Below are 18,378 nucleotides of genomic sequence, written 5' to 3' on the forward strand. Positions count from 1 at the left end.
ACCCATCATCTCCCAGAACCCGGCGAGCCTTAAAAGTAGGAGAGCAAAGAGATCGAAGACAGATGGCCCCAAGCGGCAACCGTAAAGGGGGTGGTGCTGTTGACGAATGAGTGGGAGAGATTGGGGGGTGGGGTGGAGATTTACTCGAGTCAACACCATTATTCCAAGAGGCTGCACTCCCAAGCCTCTCTCTGTAAATAATGGTAAAAAAGCAGTTGGTAAGGACTTTCCAATGTCTTATGCATTCCTGGCAACTTGCCGTGGGAGCTGGGTCCTCTGTCGCCTGACATATACTATGCCAGCTCTCACCAACTTTCAGTTCAGAAACTAAGAAGCAGTTGTTGACAAGGAATGCCTTTTACATTTATTCTTATACTCCTCGTCTCGAGGAGCATTTCACAGTAGGAATCGAGGTTATGAAACCAACGTGGTTTTTTTTCAGTTTCCTTAGCTACATATTTTTTATGTTTGAAAATGTCAGTCAGCCCATTACTTCGTTTTGCCAGTACAAGCTCCTAAGTCTTTAAAGGCTTACAGACTCCTTTGAAAACCTTGCAGCACTAAATATACAGATGAGCAAGGAATCCGATATACGATTGCCAATACTTGAATTAACAGCATTCTGTCGTTTTAATAAGCTGCCTCATAAATCCATTTATAAAGGCTGGGTGTTTTATAAAGGAGGCAGATATTCTGCACAGGGAAGATAAGGCTTTCAGAATCCTGGCAGAAGAATGAACACACGTCTTTCAGGGATCTTTGCTGGGAATGCCAGCTGCATACACTTCCTTGAAAATTATTTTTAATTCTATATATATAATTGTGGAAGTTGCCTGTGCATACCTGAAGATTAAACTGGATTTGCATCATGGAACATCAAAGTTCTGAGCTGATAACTTGTGTTTTATAACCCTGATTTCCCACGGTCCTGAACTGTAGAGGAAGCCTCCATGAAAACAGCAGACCCTCTGGTTCATACAGTTGCCTTCCAGAAATAGAAGAAGAAGAAGAGTTTGGATTTGATATCCCGCTTTATCACTACCCGAAGGAGTCTCAAAGCGGCTAACGTTCTCCTTTCCCTTCCTCCCCCACAGTGAGTGGGGCTGAGATACTTCAAAGAAGTGTGACTGGCCCAAGGCCACCCAGCAGCTGCATGTGGAGGAGCGGAGACGCGAACCCTGTTCCCCAGATTATGAGACTACTGCTCTTAACCACTACACCACACTGGCTCTCACCACACTAGGGGACTATGGGACAATTATGATGCAGTGAACCTAGCGTGCTCACTTCAACTGCTCACCCGCTTTGTATGTTGTCATAACACATAATCATAATGCTTGAAGAGGAGTATATACTTTATTTTTGAGGTTGAAATAGTTAGCAGTCAATTTATGTCCACAGATAAACAAGTGAATTATGTGCTACAAATATCTTCCATGATGCCCTGGAAAAAAATGGGTAATCATTTTGCTACTGCAGTTTCAAAAAGTCTATTATAATTTTAAGGGCATGATGAAGGACACCTCTCAACTGCTTCTCCATACAAGAGCCACCAGCAGTAATGTTCAAAACAGGGTATAGTTGCACAGTTTGCCACATATTTCTGCTTGGCCTTTCCAGAAAAGTGCAAGCAAAAGTTGTACAAGTAAGTTGTGCAGTGGTAGATGGGTGGGCGTTCCATGAATTTCATTGTCGGGAAGATGAGGACTCCTGTTTTGCCCATTACATGTGATTTGCGACCAGAATATAATGCATTAGCATTATTCCAGGCCACAGTTAGATTTCAGCTGGACATGAAAGTTTTTAACTCACTCAAGGATAGAGGGTTAAGCATTTCAGTACTTCAAGAGGCAACAAACTGCAAAAGAGATTTTGCAAGTAGGTTTTCGTTTATAGTATAGGGAAGTTCTGATTTGAGTAGGTCCACTGTTCGAAACTCCCATTGTTCCAGGCACATTTTGCAACAGGTAATTTCATTAGCGCGAGCAGTTTCTGAGCTCTGGGCGCAGATTAAAACTGCAAAGGAGGACCTTTTTCTGCCTCCCCACTTCCAGCTACTTTCTGAAGAATGGAGAAGAGACCCTCTTAAGAATAGTAGGGGGGTGGGCAGGGGAAGGACTAGACCATGTGAAAAATGAACATAATATTTTAGCTGTGGTTCATTCATTTTCAGCTTTGTATTCTTGTTATAAAAAAGCGCACTTATATATTTCGTTGTTTTGGAATAACCTAGGTTTAAGGTGCCATTTAGCTCCTAGCTTTCATAATCTCTCTTTCTAACACTGATTAGATCCTCCGGGTCATATATTATCTGCTCTGCTCACACTATTGAGATTTTCCCTTACTAGTGGGTTTATGAAGATTATGAGGTCTCTATGGGAAAAGTAATGTTGGGGAGGTTATCCAGCACTGGCATAAAAAGGATACCTACTGGTCTTCCACTGGTACTGAAATCTTGCACTTCTCTTGAAGAGAAGACCTTACATGGCATAGCTATGCCATGCAGCTAACATTTGGTGCCAGGATGAGAATGGTGTGAGCAAAAAGCCCAATGATCAGCTTCTTGTGTTTCATTCTGATGTTCCACTGCAGTCAAGACAAGTTTACATCTGCAAAATAAAACTGCAAGCGGTATTTTAGGGACGGACCAGGTAAAGCCATGAGGTTTGATGGTATTTTGCAACACTGGTGTCTAGCTTACCAGTAATTGGTTTCTTTTATATCTTAATCCACAATGTTACAGCAATTTGCATTTTTAAAAATAGTAGCGAAATACCTAGCCAAGTTAACTACATTTTAGTTCCACGAAGGGAGTGTTAAGTATCTACTTAAATCTCTTCCTTTGAAACGAATGAGTTTTCAAAGTGCTGTTTTTGTTGGATCATGTCTGTACAGATTAATGTGGCATTCCAATATCTTGCTAACTACTGTTTCAATTATCATCTGAGGTCCTGCTTTGAGACTTTTAACATTATGGATTTTCATGGGAAGCCAAGAATGTGGTCTGGGTAGGAAAAGCAATCATAATATTTGTTGATTTAGAATTATTCTGTTTTTGAAAACTGCATTCTGTTTATTATTTTAAAGTGGTGAACTGTGAAACCCTGTTTAAAATTAATTTTAAGAGAAATGGGTGAAGGAACACAATTGTCCGGATGTTATTGTCAAACCCATTCATCTATTAAATTGAATACAGTCATTGAAGGATTCCTTTACATAATCTTGAATTAAACTTCTTTTCGTACTGTCTTTCCCTCGTGGTCATGAATTTCCCAGCAGTGTTTTCCTGTTGCTTTGAAAATGCATTAACTCTCATAAGCTATGTCTACAGATAACCTTTCCATTTCTTAGTTATTGTGGGTTCTCCTATGCATGGCTGCTGTATATATTAAAGGGGATAGCCCTTTTCTTCCACTGTTACAAAAATCCAAATAAAAGACCAGATCATAGATTTATTTAGAAACATTTATAAATTGCCTTATGTTTTTTTACATAAAAAACATTGCAATTAACAAACAATGCAATTAATACAAAAAAGTAGTGTAAATGCATATAAAAACAAGAATTTAGGGAATGCAAACAAATAGAAACAAAGTCCTCTCAAAGAAATCCTGGCAAAAAGGTATGTCTTTACAAGGCAACTGAAGCAACTGGTGGTCGCTGCTTCACATACGGCAAAGAGAAACGGAGTCCATGGCACAGGAGCAATAGTGGGAAAATTCCTAATTTTTCAGTCACTTTCCTATGGCATTCTACAGAATGCAGTACCACAAGTAGAATTCCCTCAAATGATCTAAGTGATCTTACAAGTCTTTACAGCAGCAGGTGGTCTTTCAAGTAAATATTCACAACTATTTAATATAAACTCTTTCATTTGATTTCCCCTGCTGTCTAGAGGTTCTCCCCTCCCCCTTCATTTTAAGTGCTCTATTAAAGAACTTATTTTTAAAGAATTGCAGTGGGGATAGAATGAGAATGTATTTCATAAAGCAATTAACTCCTGCTGTTGAAGTATAATAAACTGTCCAGGAACAAAATAGTGCAGATTTCTCGAGTGAACATAATATTACAATAGTCTCAGTCAACCTGTTAATATTCCATAATGTATTATGAAACATTTTTTATTTTATTTTAGGTGACTCTGGTTTTTATTAATTTAAAAGAAGAAGAAATAGATAGAGAACGTTACCCAAACCTGCGAAACAATAAATAAAACAAACCTGAGTACATTCAAATACATTCGGAAAAAACAGATTTCAACAGTTCTTTGAAACTTCTCCCCAGCGTGTTGCCAGTAACTGAGTACATAACCTTTTAAATTGCACAATACTTCAGATTATGGGATATGCATTGTGGAGTTTGACGTGAAAAGACATCCTGTTAAGAAAGAAGCAGCTGCATTATTGAATAGACAAAGATTTTGCACGAAGCAAAATTACCTGGCCAAGTATGAAATTTTCTCGGCTTTCATTATCCATCATAGATGTTTGACTGATGTGTGATGTGGCACTTGGAACAATAGCTCCCCTCCCTGCTTCACAGAAAACCAGTAGGGGGTGGAGAGATAAGTGATGAAGCAGAAATGGATCCCCCCCCCCCATAATAGCAGCCCGTTAACAGGGACAAAAGGGAGCAGATAGAACAGGCTGTCAGGAGCTCGGCCTACACTCGAGTAGGACCCTGGAAGAGACACATGCACGACTGGCATGTTCTCTCCCTCCTGGTCTTTCGTTCGGGAGCTTCAAAGGCTTTCTTCAGTCCGAACATCACAGCGACTGATGCCAACCGACATCGGGATCCGCAGAGTTTGCGCATCATCGTGTGACTGCAAAATGGGAATATTAATGTCCCGCGTTACAGGGTTGTTGGAAGGCAGCAAGTTACCAACATTTTGGGGCCTTTGTGGGCACCATTCACAAAGTGGTTCGTGTGGGGTGTGGCATAACACAAAATGGTCACTACATCTGTTGTTGTTGTTGTTGTTGTTACTGTTTGTCCTTAACCAGCAGGCCCATGACATGTTACGACAATTCAAAACACATTAAAATATATTTAAAAATAGTTTAAACAAACAGGTGCAGGGATAGGGTGGGGCCTGAAATCACCTCTGAGGTGTCAAACGTCAGAGTAAACGCATTAGTAGGAACTGATCAGGAAAGCAAGCATTCCTTCAAGTACTGTAGTTTTTTGTTTTGTTTTAAAAAAGGAATACATCCTGAGACTTTTTGCAGATGCCATAGGGAGGTACTGGTGGGTATGTTTTTTGACCACTTAAAAAGCCCTGCGTCAATACATGGCTACACCAGTTCCTTCGCGAGCTCTCCATTCTGACATCCTTTGTGCCAACGCAAGCAGTTCTTACCTATTGCTACACACACATGGTAATGCTATTGTGATAATGTTTTTGCTGTTAGGGATTAGAGCATAAGCAAGAAATGGAAAAAATAAGGCTAAATTATGTTGTTTTTTCCTTTCCTTTTACAGACAAAACGTGGATGCATACTCCCGAGGCTTTATCGAAGCACTATATTCCCTACAATGTAAAGGTGAGGGGTCTGCTTACTTAACTTTGTTTCTGCCTATGTGACAGCTGGCAATTGCCTAAATTCTGAAGATGCTTTCCATTTATCTTCATTAAAAATGCCACCTGCTTTATAAGGTTGAAAGTGAGTAAGAATTTAGACTGCGGCGGAATGCAAAGCTTGGCAAATTATCCCAGGTGCCGCTGTTCATTTTTCAAGCAGTGTCTGAGGCCTGGAGCCTGAGGCATACCATGCCAGTGGAAATGAGGGAAACCTCTTAGCTAGGTCAGGTTGTTGGTGGGGTGGCACAGAAGCCTTGATTGTGCATAAAGCAATCTCCAAATTCAGCCAAATTCTGAATTAGACCAGGAGAATTCACCACCGTTAACCTCAGCAGCTAGAAATTGAATTTTAAAATATGCATGCACACATATAAATTATAAAGCGGCTAAAGCTTTTGGTTTTGGTTTGGTTCTGCCCTAGGTGTTGGTTTCGACCTTAATGCAATTGCACTCTCATGAAGGCAAGGAATGGAGTAGCTTAACTGTACAATATCCCTTGTTGCCAGTAAGGAAGTGTTAGTTGCTTATGAGCTAGATAATGAAAGAAGTTGTGCAGAACTTCCAAAATAGTGGCCATCTCGTTAGTTGAGTGTTGGTTATGGCTTAATTTTCCGGATAAATCATTTAACCCAAGCAGTTTCCAGCTACACTCAAAGCAGATGTTGGCTGAATTATCCTGGAGAGGATATCACAGTAAACAAAATATGTGGAAGCCAGAGAATTGCCACCGAGGTTGGCAGTAGCGCAACTCTACAGAAAGATCAAAAGGAAAAAGCATGTTGACTGCAGTCTCTAGTGTGCAGTTACTATGGGTGCCATTGTTGATTTTAGTAGGGATCAAATGCATGTAAATCTGGGGCTGATTTGCAACTAATGCTTATACGATTTACCAGCAGATTTGGAGCTGCCAAGTATTTGTCCAATATAGTGTGCTGATACTTTCTTGTTTGTGCTGTCAGTTCGTAGATAATTAGTTGCAGGCGAAAAATAAAATAAAAATGGCCCTCAAAATTCAGATTGGACTTTAGCAATGCAATTGTAGCTCCTCTGGTGTAGATACTGGACTGTGAAGAAGTGGAGATTGGGCTTAAGAACAGCATTAATAGGCAATAGGCGTTTGTTGTGGAATTACCAAAATATATTGTTAGAAAGCTTAAGCAGGTGCCTCATGAGATGTATCTGTTGTGGGGCAGCATCATTTCAGATACCATCACCATCATTTTTTACATTTATATACTGCACTTCATCCAAGGATCACAGGGTGGTTAACTGTATTAAAACACACAGAACATGTAGGGTTGTAAACTTAACATGCTCCCTACAAGTTCATAACTAATTTGTCTAGGTGAGACCTTTCCCTAAATTGCTAGTTTCATATAAAGGTAAAGGGACCCTGACCATTAGGTCCAGTCGTGACTGACTCTGGAGTTGCGGCACTCATCTCGCTTTATTGGCCGAGGGAGCCGGCGTACAGCTTCCAGGTCATGTGGCCAGCATGACTAAGCCGCTTCTGGCGAACTAGAGCAGCGCACGGAAACACCGTTTACCTTCCCGCCAGAGCGGTACCTATTTATCTACTTGCACTTTGACGTGCTTTCAAACTGCTAGGTTGGCAGGAGCAGGGACCGAGCAACGGGAGCTCACCCCGTTGCAGGGATTCAAACCGCTGATCTTCTGATCGGCAAGTCCTAGGCTCTGTGGTTTAACCCACAGCACCACCCACGTCCTCAGTTTCATATATGTAAGGAGTATTTCACGTGGAAGAGTATCCGGAAGAATATCCTCAGCTGTTCCTCAAAACAGCACAGCCTCACGATGGCTACATACATCGCCTGGTGCTTCTGGCCTGTTTGAGCTACTGGCCTGTGATTTGTAAAGTAGCGTCTTTGCTGATGGAAATTCAAAATCCTTTTTCTCAAGTCATTTCCACGAGCCAAAGGGATGTGGTAAACCTTGTGATTAGGCTCTTCCACAGCCTCTGTTATACTAAGTGGCCCCAGGTGGCTGCTTTGAAGAATGTGGATGATGCGCTCTTGTAGAAAGTTTTGAAACCTTACCTCTGTGCTCATTCCCAAACATTGCATACACACACTGCTCCCAAGGTTGCTATTAGATCTACTGGAGGAAAAAGACATGTGCAGATGCTAAGTTCAATGGCCTCTTCTAGAGAGCTCCACTTAACTGATCTTCAGGCCAGCCACTGGGGGCTGACAATTAGTTTTTTGGTTTTTTTAAATGTTTCATAATAGCAGATCTATGTCATGTCTAGTTGGGTCTATAGTTGTGGGGTATATGAATCAGTTCTGGAACAAATATATATTTTAAGAACTGCAGAGGAAATGATGTGAGGCATGAATAGCTCAGAAGCAGCTGGTCGGCTGGCTTTTTTTATGTAAAGAGAGTAAAAGTAAGACATTGTTCCTTCAATCATCATTTCCAAATGCTGTGACGTTTATCACTAAAATCAGTGTTCTATTGAAAACCCTTAACAATCAATGATTGGTTTTAAAATGTTACTCAACGTACAGTAAAGTTCTCTAGAAGTGCTACACGTTCTCATTTACAAGAAATGCATAAATCGACGATAAATAAATGTTTACTTGTATTTGTCATTGGTAAGAACTGTATATACAAGGCAGGACAGCAGGTCTAGAATTCCTAACAGGCTTTTTCACATTTATGCATTAGTTCAAATAGTAAGCAAGCTCTGCCTGGCGTTCTGAAACTATTGTTAAGGGTTGTGAAATAAGAGCATTTGCAGTACTTCAGTTAAGGGAAGATACTGAACAACAAAAAATCTTTTGATTTGTGAGTCAATGTCGAGTTTGGAATTGAATTAGTAGATATAAGTTTATGACGTTTTAGACCACAGCACTGTTGAGATGAGCCATACATAAAAAATATTATTTTACTCTAAGGAATCTTTCTAAGACTACACTCTACTTATCAGATTTCTTCTTCAAAAAAACACACAAATGCACACAGATACCGGTAGCTTATAAAACTCACCGCTCCCCAAACCCCCCAGTGGGGATTATTTTCTGCTGCAGCCACAATAAGGTAGCTAAGGGGCAGGTATTCACTTGCTGTAAATTGGCAGAGATCACTTAAGATAAACTTTGCTATGCTGTGTTTCATGGACTGTGAATTGCAGTGCGGAGAAATAGGTCTTACTACAGTATATTGGTTCCAACTATGGGGCACAATCCAGCCCATTAAGTGCTGTTGGGCTTCTGCTTAACTTCCCCATTGAAATCAGCAACGTGACTGCGATTCTTTTACTTTGCTAAGGCTGCTTCATAAACAGTATTTCATCAGCCTTTCTAATAGCACACTTGTCTTGTAAGTACATTGTAAAAAACACAGTTGTAAATTGGGAATATGATGAAATAACGTTCCAACACAATAAAAACCATATGCAAAAGTTCCTGAACCTGGAACTTGGGCAGGAATCCCAGGCACCTTGCTCCCTTTCCCATCGTAGTACTGTAAGCTTGGGGAACTGCGGACTTGATCTCTGCTGCATTGCAGCTCTAGCACTGCTGATGGTCAGAGGATGGTACTGCACTGCAGTTTCCAGCCCAGCCCAACAGGAATGAAGAGACCCAAGTTATCCTATTATTATTATTAATAATTATTATTATTATTTATACCCCGCCCATCTGGCTGGGTTTCCCCAGCCACTCTGGGCGGCTCCCAACAGAATATTAAAAACATGATAAAACGTCAAGCATTAAAACTTCCCTAAACAGGGCTGCCCTCTGATGTCTTCTAAAAGTCAGATAGTAAAGCTTTTAATGTTTAATAGACTATTGTATTTTAATATTCTGTTGGAAGCCTCCCAGAGTGGCTGGGGAAACCCAGCCAGATCGGCGGGGTATAAATAATAAATTATTATTATTATTATTATTATTATTATTATTATTATTATTATTTTTCTTGACATCTGATGGGAAGGCGTTCCACAGGGTGGGCGCCACTACCGAGAAGGCCCTCTGCCTGGTTCCCTGTAACCTCACTTCTCGCAGCGAGGGAACTGCCAGAAGGCCCTTGGAGCTGGATCTTAGGGTCCGCGCTGAATGATGGGGGTGGAGACTTCAGGTATACTGGGCCGAGGCCGTTGAGGGCTTTAAAGGCCAGCACTTTGAATTGTGCTTGGAAACGTACTGGCAGCCAATGTAGGCCTTTCAGGACTGGTGTTATGTGATCTTGGTGGCCACTCCCAGTCACCAGTCTAGTTGCCACATTCTGGATTAGTTGTCGTTTCTGGGTCACTTTCAAAGGTAGCCCCACGTAGAGCAAATTGCAGTAGTCCAAGCAGGAGATATCTAGAGCATGCACCACTATGGCAAGACAGTATGCGAGCAGGTAGGCTCTCAGCCTGCGTACCAGTTGGAGCTAGTAGACAACTGCCCTGGACACAGATTTGACCTGCGCCTCCATGGACAGCTGTGGACAGACACCTCCCTGGTCAAATGTGGACCTATGGTAATCTTGCCCTCCTGCAGGGGTGGTGGACCCATTAAGGTGATCTACTCCCAGGGGCTTATGGAATATGATGAATTTCTGGATGCTCAGTGTGGTTCCAGGTGACACGGCTAGGTATTCTGTCGAGGTCAGGATAACATTGAGATGAAGTGGGCCATCAGTGGAGAACCACCCCTTTACAAGGGAACTTTGGTCATTGAAACAGGTTGCATCTTGGCCAGAGCATTGGTCTTGGAAACCTGATCACAAGGATGACTGAACCCAAGTAAGACAAAGGCCCCAATCCATGTACAGTGAACTGGGCACACCTGGTTGGCAGCCCTCTCTCCAGTAATTACTCTTGACTGTAACTTGCTTTCATGAATTTTAATACCATATTTTAAGTTGTCATTGTAACCCACCCTGGGATCTGAAGATGAAGGCGGGTAAGAAATCTAATAAATAAATATGTATAGGGAATGTTGTACATGGCTATAGGAAGCAGCAGCCAACAATAAGCATGGAACAGAGCCAGTCTTTACATTTATCAGTTGAAATAGATTTTGACTTGGTTGCTTATCTTGAACATAACCAGTGCTGCGGAGTCTGAATATTGGTACAATCAATTCAGATTTCTGAAGCCTTAACTGTACACAAATGTCCTTACCATCTAGAAAACAGATTTGCCTATGAGATACCATAAATGTATTTTGTTCAGCACATAACACAGTTCCAAATATACTTGCCAAGTTGTTATATTTGTACCATATGGGAGAAAGATTGTCACCTTCCAGCCTGAATACTATGCTCCATTTTTGCATACAGATTTTAGCGCACAGCAATAACTGGTGCATGAAGTGAGAGATGTACTGCACCTCTGAACTGTTAAATTATACCAGACGGCTATGCATAGGATAGCTCTCTAAACAAATAAACCCAGTTGAGATTCCTGCATTCCAACACTACAATTCTATGATTCAGTGATAACATCTCACAAACCCTTTCTGTGATAAGACTAGGGCAGTTGCTATTTAGGACTATAAACCTTTGACAAGATGTGCTTGATGATTTTAGTAGAATAAGCTGAGTAGAAAGTTCAGTCCTGAAGCAACGAATAGAAATTCTGAAGTGTTAGTGAAATTCATTTCAGTGGATACTACTAATAATAAATAAATAATTTTTTATTTATACCCCGCCCTTCCCAGTTCAGAAAACTGGGATCAGGGTGGCTAACAACAAATGTAAAACACTTAGTTGATGCAACAAAAAACAGCATAATATACGGTATAAAACATGAATAACAATAAATTCAGAATTCAGAAATCAATTTAGGGGGGAAATCCATCCAGTAAACATTAGATGATCACCAGGGCTAGCTGGCTAAATTAGTCCTATTTGGGCCAGCGAGGAGACCAAGTGAGAAATAGCTGTGGGATACCAGAGCGGGTAATCTTAATAAAAAGGGAAGGGGGAGCGAAGGAAGGGGAATAAAAATCAGGCTAAGTTCAAACTGAAAGCCAGGCAGAATAGCTCTATCTTACAGGCCCTGCGGAAGGAAGTTAAATCCTACTAGGGATTCGAATAAGATGCTACATACAGCAATGAAAAGTTAGACAATGATCAGTGTTACATAAATTTAGAAAATTGCCGTTTCTTGAAAGTTTTTACAGTGCTGCTTTGCAGGCCCTTTGAACCTGGCTGTGCTCTAACTACGGTGAAGCTAATAGCCATTAATTTTCCTTGGAGATGGGTCAAGCCACCAGAGAGCTTATTAGGTATTACCCATTAAATTATTGCCACTTCATGAATCTTGCCTGAGGTCTGAAGTCACATTTAAGCTGGGCTTTCCACCCTTTATGTTCTCGTCAGATTTCATGAATCTCTTTGCTCACTGGAGACTTAACAGAGTGGTGTGCTTGAATGGAGAAGACTTAAAATGAAGGGGAAACATTGCATAGATTACATGGAACATAAGGAAATTCCATCAACGCTCCTATTTGTGGCATTGTAACGGAATGCTTGAGGGAGGGGAGAACAGAATTGAAGATATGATCCAACCTTCATGTCAGCTCTAAGCACTTTGGAGGTAACACATTCAGGAATAGATGCCTTCGTTTCCCTTACTTTCCCCGCCTACATTAACCATAGTGTGTGTTTGTGTCCTGGCATGCACAGTGAATGTGTTTTGAGCTAGTGGAGAGCCCTTGCGGTTGAGGGCAAAAGAGGTGGGTTTTAGAGGTGGCTTTTTGACGAGGTTCCTTCGTTGCAGGGGGTTGAACTAGATGACCCTTGGGGTCCCTTCCAAACCTGCAATTCTATGATCCAGTGGTTTTTCAGGCTGCTTTCCTTATTTAAAGGCACCTTCTCAGATTGTAGGTATACAGGAGGACTGAAATTCTTGTCTTCTGCCATAGAATGTTAACCAGGCAGAGGGCCTTCTCGGTAGTGGCGCCCTCCCTGTGGAACGCCCTCCATCAGATGTCAGGGAAATAAACAACTATCTGACTTTTAGAAGATATCTGAAGGCAGCCCTTTTTAGGGAAGTTTGAATGTTCGATGTTTTATTGTGTTTTTAATATTTTGTTGCGAGCCACCCTGAGTGGCTGGGGAAACCCAGCCAGATGGGTGGGGTATAAATAAATTATTATTATTATTATTATTATTATTATTATTATTATTATTATTAGAATTGTTTGCTCTGAAGGAGATGTGTTGGGGGGGTGGAATAAAGCCAATCTGGCAACATTCAATTCATTCCCAAGCTCTAGAGTTTGTGCTTTCATGGCATTTTTTGTGGAGCCCTTAAATAAAATCATTGAGGTGAAATAGCCTGAAGAATCCAACTTATGGGGGGGGGGGTTTCAGGATACAAATCCAGTTGTTCGTACTGCTCTCTCCATATGATAGCCTTCTAAAACCTGGTACATTTCAGATGTTTTAGACTCAACTCCAATCAGCCTGGCCCTGTTAACAGGGACTGGTGGGAGTTGTAGTTCAAAACATCTGGTGGGCAGCAAGTTGTGGAAGGCTGCCCTAAAATACTAAGACAGGTAAGCAGGGACATATCAGTTACATAACTAACATGATGGTGAAGTATGTCAATTTTACATCCTTATTTGTGAACATTTTCAACTTGATCAAATGCTACACAGTTAGGAAACTCTGCAGAAAATTGATTTGGCAACTAAGTGTTGAGGCAATGTTAAAGGAAAATATTTTCATCTCTCGGGTTTACAGGAAAATCAATAAGCTAAAAGTGTGAGATAACACAGCTGTTCTGAATAATGGCACGGTAGACAGATTGCTAAGAGATTTGCCAGTAAAGGTAATGGAGCTGGAAGCGGGAACAATACGGTGACCTCTGGCTGAGAAATGAGGAGAGTTAAGCATCAAATGAGATCTAAGCAAATTGAAAGTGTTGCAAAGACAGAAAGGTGCTGTGTGACTAATTTGTGATAAGGGGTGCTTTTAAATATAGGTCATGGTGTGTCCCTCAGCCAAAGGCAATGGGGTCAGTTTGGGACACAAATGAAGAAGTAAGAAGTGTGAAGTACAGAAATCAATACATGATTAGGGGACCAGCAGTGAGTGATGGCCCAGTAAGGAACTGAGTCATGTTAATGTACGTAATCGATATTCCAAAATGAACAGACAGACTTCTGCAGGTTCCTTTCCTGCTGATAAATAGGGAGAATGTCCTGCAGTCCCATGTTACTGGCTCATTCATACAATGCTTATGGTACATTAGCTTTTCGGTAATTGCACAAAACACACAGCCATAGGCACTGAGGAAGAGTCTTCTCAGTGCAATGCCACAATGTATCTTTTAACATTTTATGAGCCAACAATTTTCACTGTCCAAAAAATAATAATGTGCGAAGCATAAGCTTGGTAGAGGGCTCCTATTTCCCATACATTTCGAGTTTGTTTAAGAGCTGAATCTCATAAAACCTGGGAATTGGCTTCACAGCTGAGTTTTGAAAACTACCGTATTTTTCTCTCTATAACACACAGATTTTTTTCTCCTAAAAAGTAAGGGGAAATGTCTGTGTGTGTTATTGAGCGAATGTGTGGTCCCTGGAGCTGACTGGCACGAGTGCAGGGGCAAAAATCAGGCAAAAATCAAATCGCGCATCAAGGAGGAGGGAAGCTTGAAGAGAGGAAGCTGCAGCTTTCCTGCATTCTGCCTCAGGTTCTTACTGCCCACCCTCTTCTGTTTCGTTGCTGTGTTTGCTCAAACGGAACAAAGAGCAGAGAAATCCCCTGCCCTCCTGGCAAGCAGAGGGGAAAGGAAAGGATCCCGTCCTTCCTTCTAATTCCTCTCCGTGCTCTAATGCTTTCTAGGGACTCACAGGCAGCCGGAAAACATGCAGGTGGGAGAGAGGGGGGGGGCTGGCTTGGGTGGGTGGGTGGAAACTTTTGCCTTCCTTTCCTAACTCCCGTTAAATCCCACTCCTGCATTCTTAGCCAGCTGCTTCTCTGCACACCCCTCTCATGCTCCTTGTCCCTTCTGTGTTTTTCCTTCCCTCCCCACTTAAAACGTGGTTACAAAGCACGGATCCATATGGATCCTCAGGATCTTTGCATTGGGTCACCCCAAATTCACCATCAGATCACATAGCATGTCCATGGCTACAGCCTGCACCAAAAAAACCACCCACCCACTGTTGCCTGGGGCTGCAATGGTACAAAAACGTGGTTACAAAGCATGGATCCACATGGATCCTCAGGATCTTTGCATTGGGTCACCCCAAATTCACCATCAGATCACATGTCTGTGGCCACAGCATGAAGCACAAAAATGATATATCCACTGTTTCATTCGAATTCCCCCGCCCTTGTTTCCCTCCTCTAAAAACGATGTGCATGTTATGGTCAGGTGCGTGTTATAGAGCGAAAAATATGGTATTATTCGCGGGGAACGAGGATTCCATTAAAAAAAATGTAAATGAAAGTCAGAATGCTAATTAATAAATGGTCTTTTCAAATGCTTGGATTTAAGAAGCCAGATTGCATAATATAATCATACTAGTTCACACTGTCAGTGAGATGTGAAAGAAACAGAATTGTAACAGCGTGACGTGGTGTTAATTAAGGTGGCTTGTGCAGGGAAAGAGTAGCACTCACAGATGGAGATTCGCTGTGTAGCTGTAAACAACCTTCTGAGGGTGCCCTAAAATAATCTAACAGGAACTTAAGATTCCATAATTGTTTCTTTGGTGGCTAGTCTATGAGAGAGCCAACTATTATTTATTATAGAGTTTATTACTATACAATATTGGTATGCACGGAATCAGACCAACTTTATTGCCTTAAAAAGAGGCACACTTAAAACGTGTGCAGAGCGGTATTTTAAAAATCACAATCAGCTCGCAAGACTGGTGATAAAAGCACTGCTAAACTTCATTCTAAGAACCGGTGAAGTCTGTGATGGATTAATGGCAAGGTTCCATGAACTGGGTGCATGCAGTGATTCAGGCACTGAAAGAATTGCTTGCTGAATCAGGTCTATGGACCTTCCAACAGAAGCTAACCAGATACTCTGGGGAGCTCACATGGTTGGCATAGCTGTTCCCTGCTTTTGCCTGTTCTCAGCATCTGATAATGTATTAACTAGCCGCAGGCTATGCTGCTTTCCCCTGTGCCTGGGACTGTCTGGGTGCAAGGCTTCAGCATTTTCTGAATTTGGGTCTTGAGAATAACTGGCAGGAACTGAGTATTGCCCAGTGGAGATCTGACTTATAGTACCCCTTCTGTGTGGCAAGTGCATTTTTTTGGTTTGAGTAACCTTGCCTGCTGCTGCTGGCTTCAACACATTCCCACTTCACCTGTTATTACTCCTTACACCAGGGGTCTTTTTCAGGAGGGGGCCGGTCCACTGTCCTTCAGACCTTGTGGGGAGCTGGACCTACCCTCTCCTGAATGCACTCCCCCTCCTGAAAGAACCCCCCCAACCACCACTCACTCCGCAGCTGCCAACGCCATCTCGTCTTTGGCAGCATTGTCATCCTCTGCCTTTGCCAGGGGTCTGTGGGGCACAGAGCCCATGCCGCTGCCCTAGCCTCCCCACTGCCACTGCTTCCTCCTGCTCGGCTCTTGGCCATACGCGTCCGCCTAAGTGGGAAGGAAGGGGCGTTGCCCAGAGGCATCCGCAGCTTCGGACTGGCTGCAGGAGCTTCCTGCCGCCAATCCGAAGCTGCACCAGCACCGCGGAAGTCAGTCCCCATGCAGCGAGGCCTCCGCGCCACGCCAGTTTAGCTGACCGAGTGGGTGGCAGGGTCTGCAAGGTTCGCGGGCTGGATTAACAAGCCCGGTGGGCCGCATCCGGCCCCCGGGCCTTAGTTTGCTGACCCCTGCCTTACACTTTGCCACCCCACACAGGCAATGACTTGATAGGACATGTTGTTTCCCCTATCTCACCGCCGCATTGTTGACCTGAAGAAGACTCTGAAGATGAATCTCTTCTTGAGGCACACACACACACACACACACACACACACACACACACACACACCCCACAGCCTCTCCTGCCTCACAACCTGGAGAAATACTTAAAGAAAATACTTGAATGCGGTTTTAATATTATCATCAATAAAATGCACTGCAGTGTACAGGATTCATATTGTGTTGTTTCTGTAAAAAGGATGAGTAAAGCATGTAATTATAAAATACCTTCTTTAAACATTAGTTTGCCTTTAAATCCTTAACACCTCTTTAGGCAGGCAAGTTGTTCCATGCTTGGGGAGGAACATTTACGGTAAATATATTGGCTCAAATGGAGGGGGAGTTCAAGTGTATCACCATGGCTTCAGTGCTTCTTAAATCGCATTGAAGGTAAGGGAATGAAACAGTCTATTTATGCATTTGGATTGCAGCCCTTATTCCCAGTCACCATCTAAAGATTGAAACAGTGACTTGAAAAGCATCCCTAATGACTTGCTAAGAAGCACTCAAATGCCATTGTCATAAACTTCTATTCAAACGTAGGTACTCTTTCTTGTCAAACAACACCAGTATCCTTATCTTAGAAGAAAACATATCTTATAAGCTGCAAAAAGGAAAGTCAGCATTTGTATTGGGGGGGGGGGGATCCTTCATTATTTTCTCCATGAAGAAAACCAGAGTAGCTTAGTAGATGGGACATAGTTTTTATCTGAAGCTTCACTGAGCTTTGTACATTTGGTTTCGATTAATTGTGCCAGGGCTCGGTTATGTGGTTCCTCCATGCTATTGATTTGAAATAGCCATTGTGATTAGACTAGTTGAGGATATGTTTATTGGCTCGGCTTAAAAACGGAAATGAATCACATTTATTTGTGCACAAAGAAATAGAACAAAATTAATGTTCCCAGAGGCAATAAGCTATTTGTGGTCCTTCCAAGCTTCCTTTCCCCCTGCTTTGATTATATATTATCCACTTGCTTTGACAAAACTCTCTTTTAGAATTCTATGAATTAGACTCATTAGCACTTATCTGCATGAGCCATTGACACGCAGTAAGGGGAACATCCAGACTAACATAATTTGAACCGTGGAGCTTCAGTGGAAGTACAATTGCTGGGGTTTGTTCATACCCAAAACAATATTTTTCCGAGGTTTAACTCGAGGGAAAGTTGTTCTGTAAGTTTGAGGCTGACTCCAGCTGTCTACTTTATTGGCTGGAATTAGGTTGTTGACATCATGAGTGTGCCTACTATGAATGTGTTTGAAAAGCAACAACATGAAGATAAAAAACAGCCATAAAGCTGGATAAACATGCAAACGGGTACATTGAAAAACCTGGGAAAGCAGCCTAAAGAATAGAAGGAGGTGGAAAACAGACAACTCAAGTCGGTGTTCGTTTAGCTGATAAGTACATCTCTCAAAAGCAGAACAAATGTTAAGGAAGGCAAGATTCACTGCAGGAACAGCAACGAGATATCTTTCCTAAGGGACATCTCTGCACACACCTTGAGACTGTGTAAAGGCAAGCTGCAGAGGCCTTTGTGCCATTTCCCCTTTGAAATTGCAAGTGCAGCCGCAGGCATATGAAACTGATTTACAAAAGATCTTAACGTCCTATCAGTCGGGCCTTATAAAGTGTTTATTATTGTCCTTTTAGAGTATATAAGCCAAACATGGTACTGATGAGTGTTGAAGAGTGTTTATTAAATTATAGCTTTGAAATATTTCTTGCCAGATCCAGCTTCAAAGTTTCTTTTACCTTGCATTTCATAGATGCGTAAAGCTGAAGAGTGCAACCCAAAGCGTAACGAGTTTCCATTCAGAGTTGTTTTTCTATTAGATGTTGTACATTGATGGGAGAACTTGATTATGACATTCAAGTT

The 18,378-nt window shown here is 42.0% G+C and overlaps 1 protein-coding gene across 7 annotated transcripts in view; it reads left to right on the plus strand.

Moving 5' to 3' along the window:
- The window catches only part of GULP1 (GULP PTB domain containing engulfment adaptor 1), a 164,147-nt gene that overhangs the window by 94,810 nt on the left and 50,959 nt on the right, over positions 1-18,378 (plus strand). For all 7 annotated transcript variants that reach the window (XM_028750245.2, XM_028750219.2, XM_077917218.1 and 4 more), the window contains one exon: positions 5,485-5,546. In XM_028750245.2, the coding sequence (XP_028606078.2) occupies positions 5,496-5,546 (51 nt within the window). In that variant the 5' untranslated portion in view covers positions 5,485-5,495. The remainder of the gene's footprint in view (positions 1-5,484; positions 5,547-18,378) is intronic.

This window comes from Podarcis muralis, chromosome 1 (genome assembly GCF_964188315.1).
Source record: "Podarcis muralis chromosome 1, rPodMur119.hap1.1, whole genome shotgun sequence".
Classification (NCBI taxonomy): Eukaryota; Metazoa; Chordata; class Lepidosauria; order Squamata; family Lacertidae; genus Podarcis; species Podarcis muralis.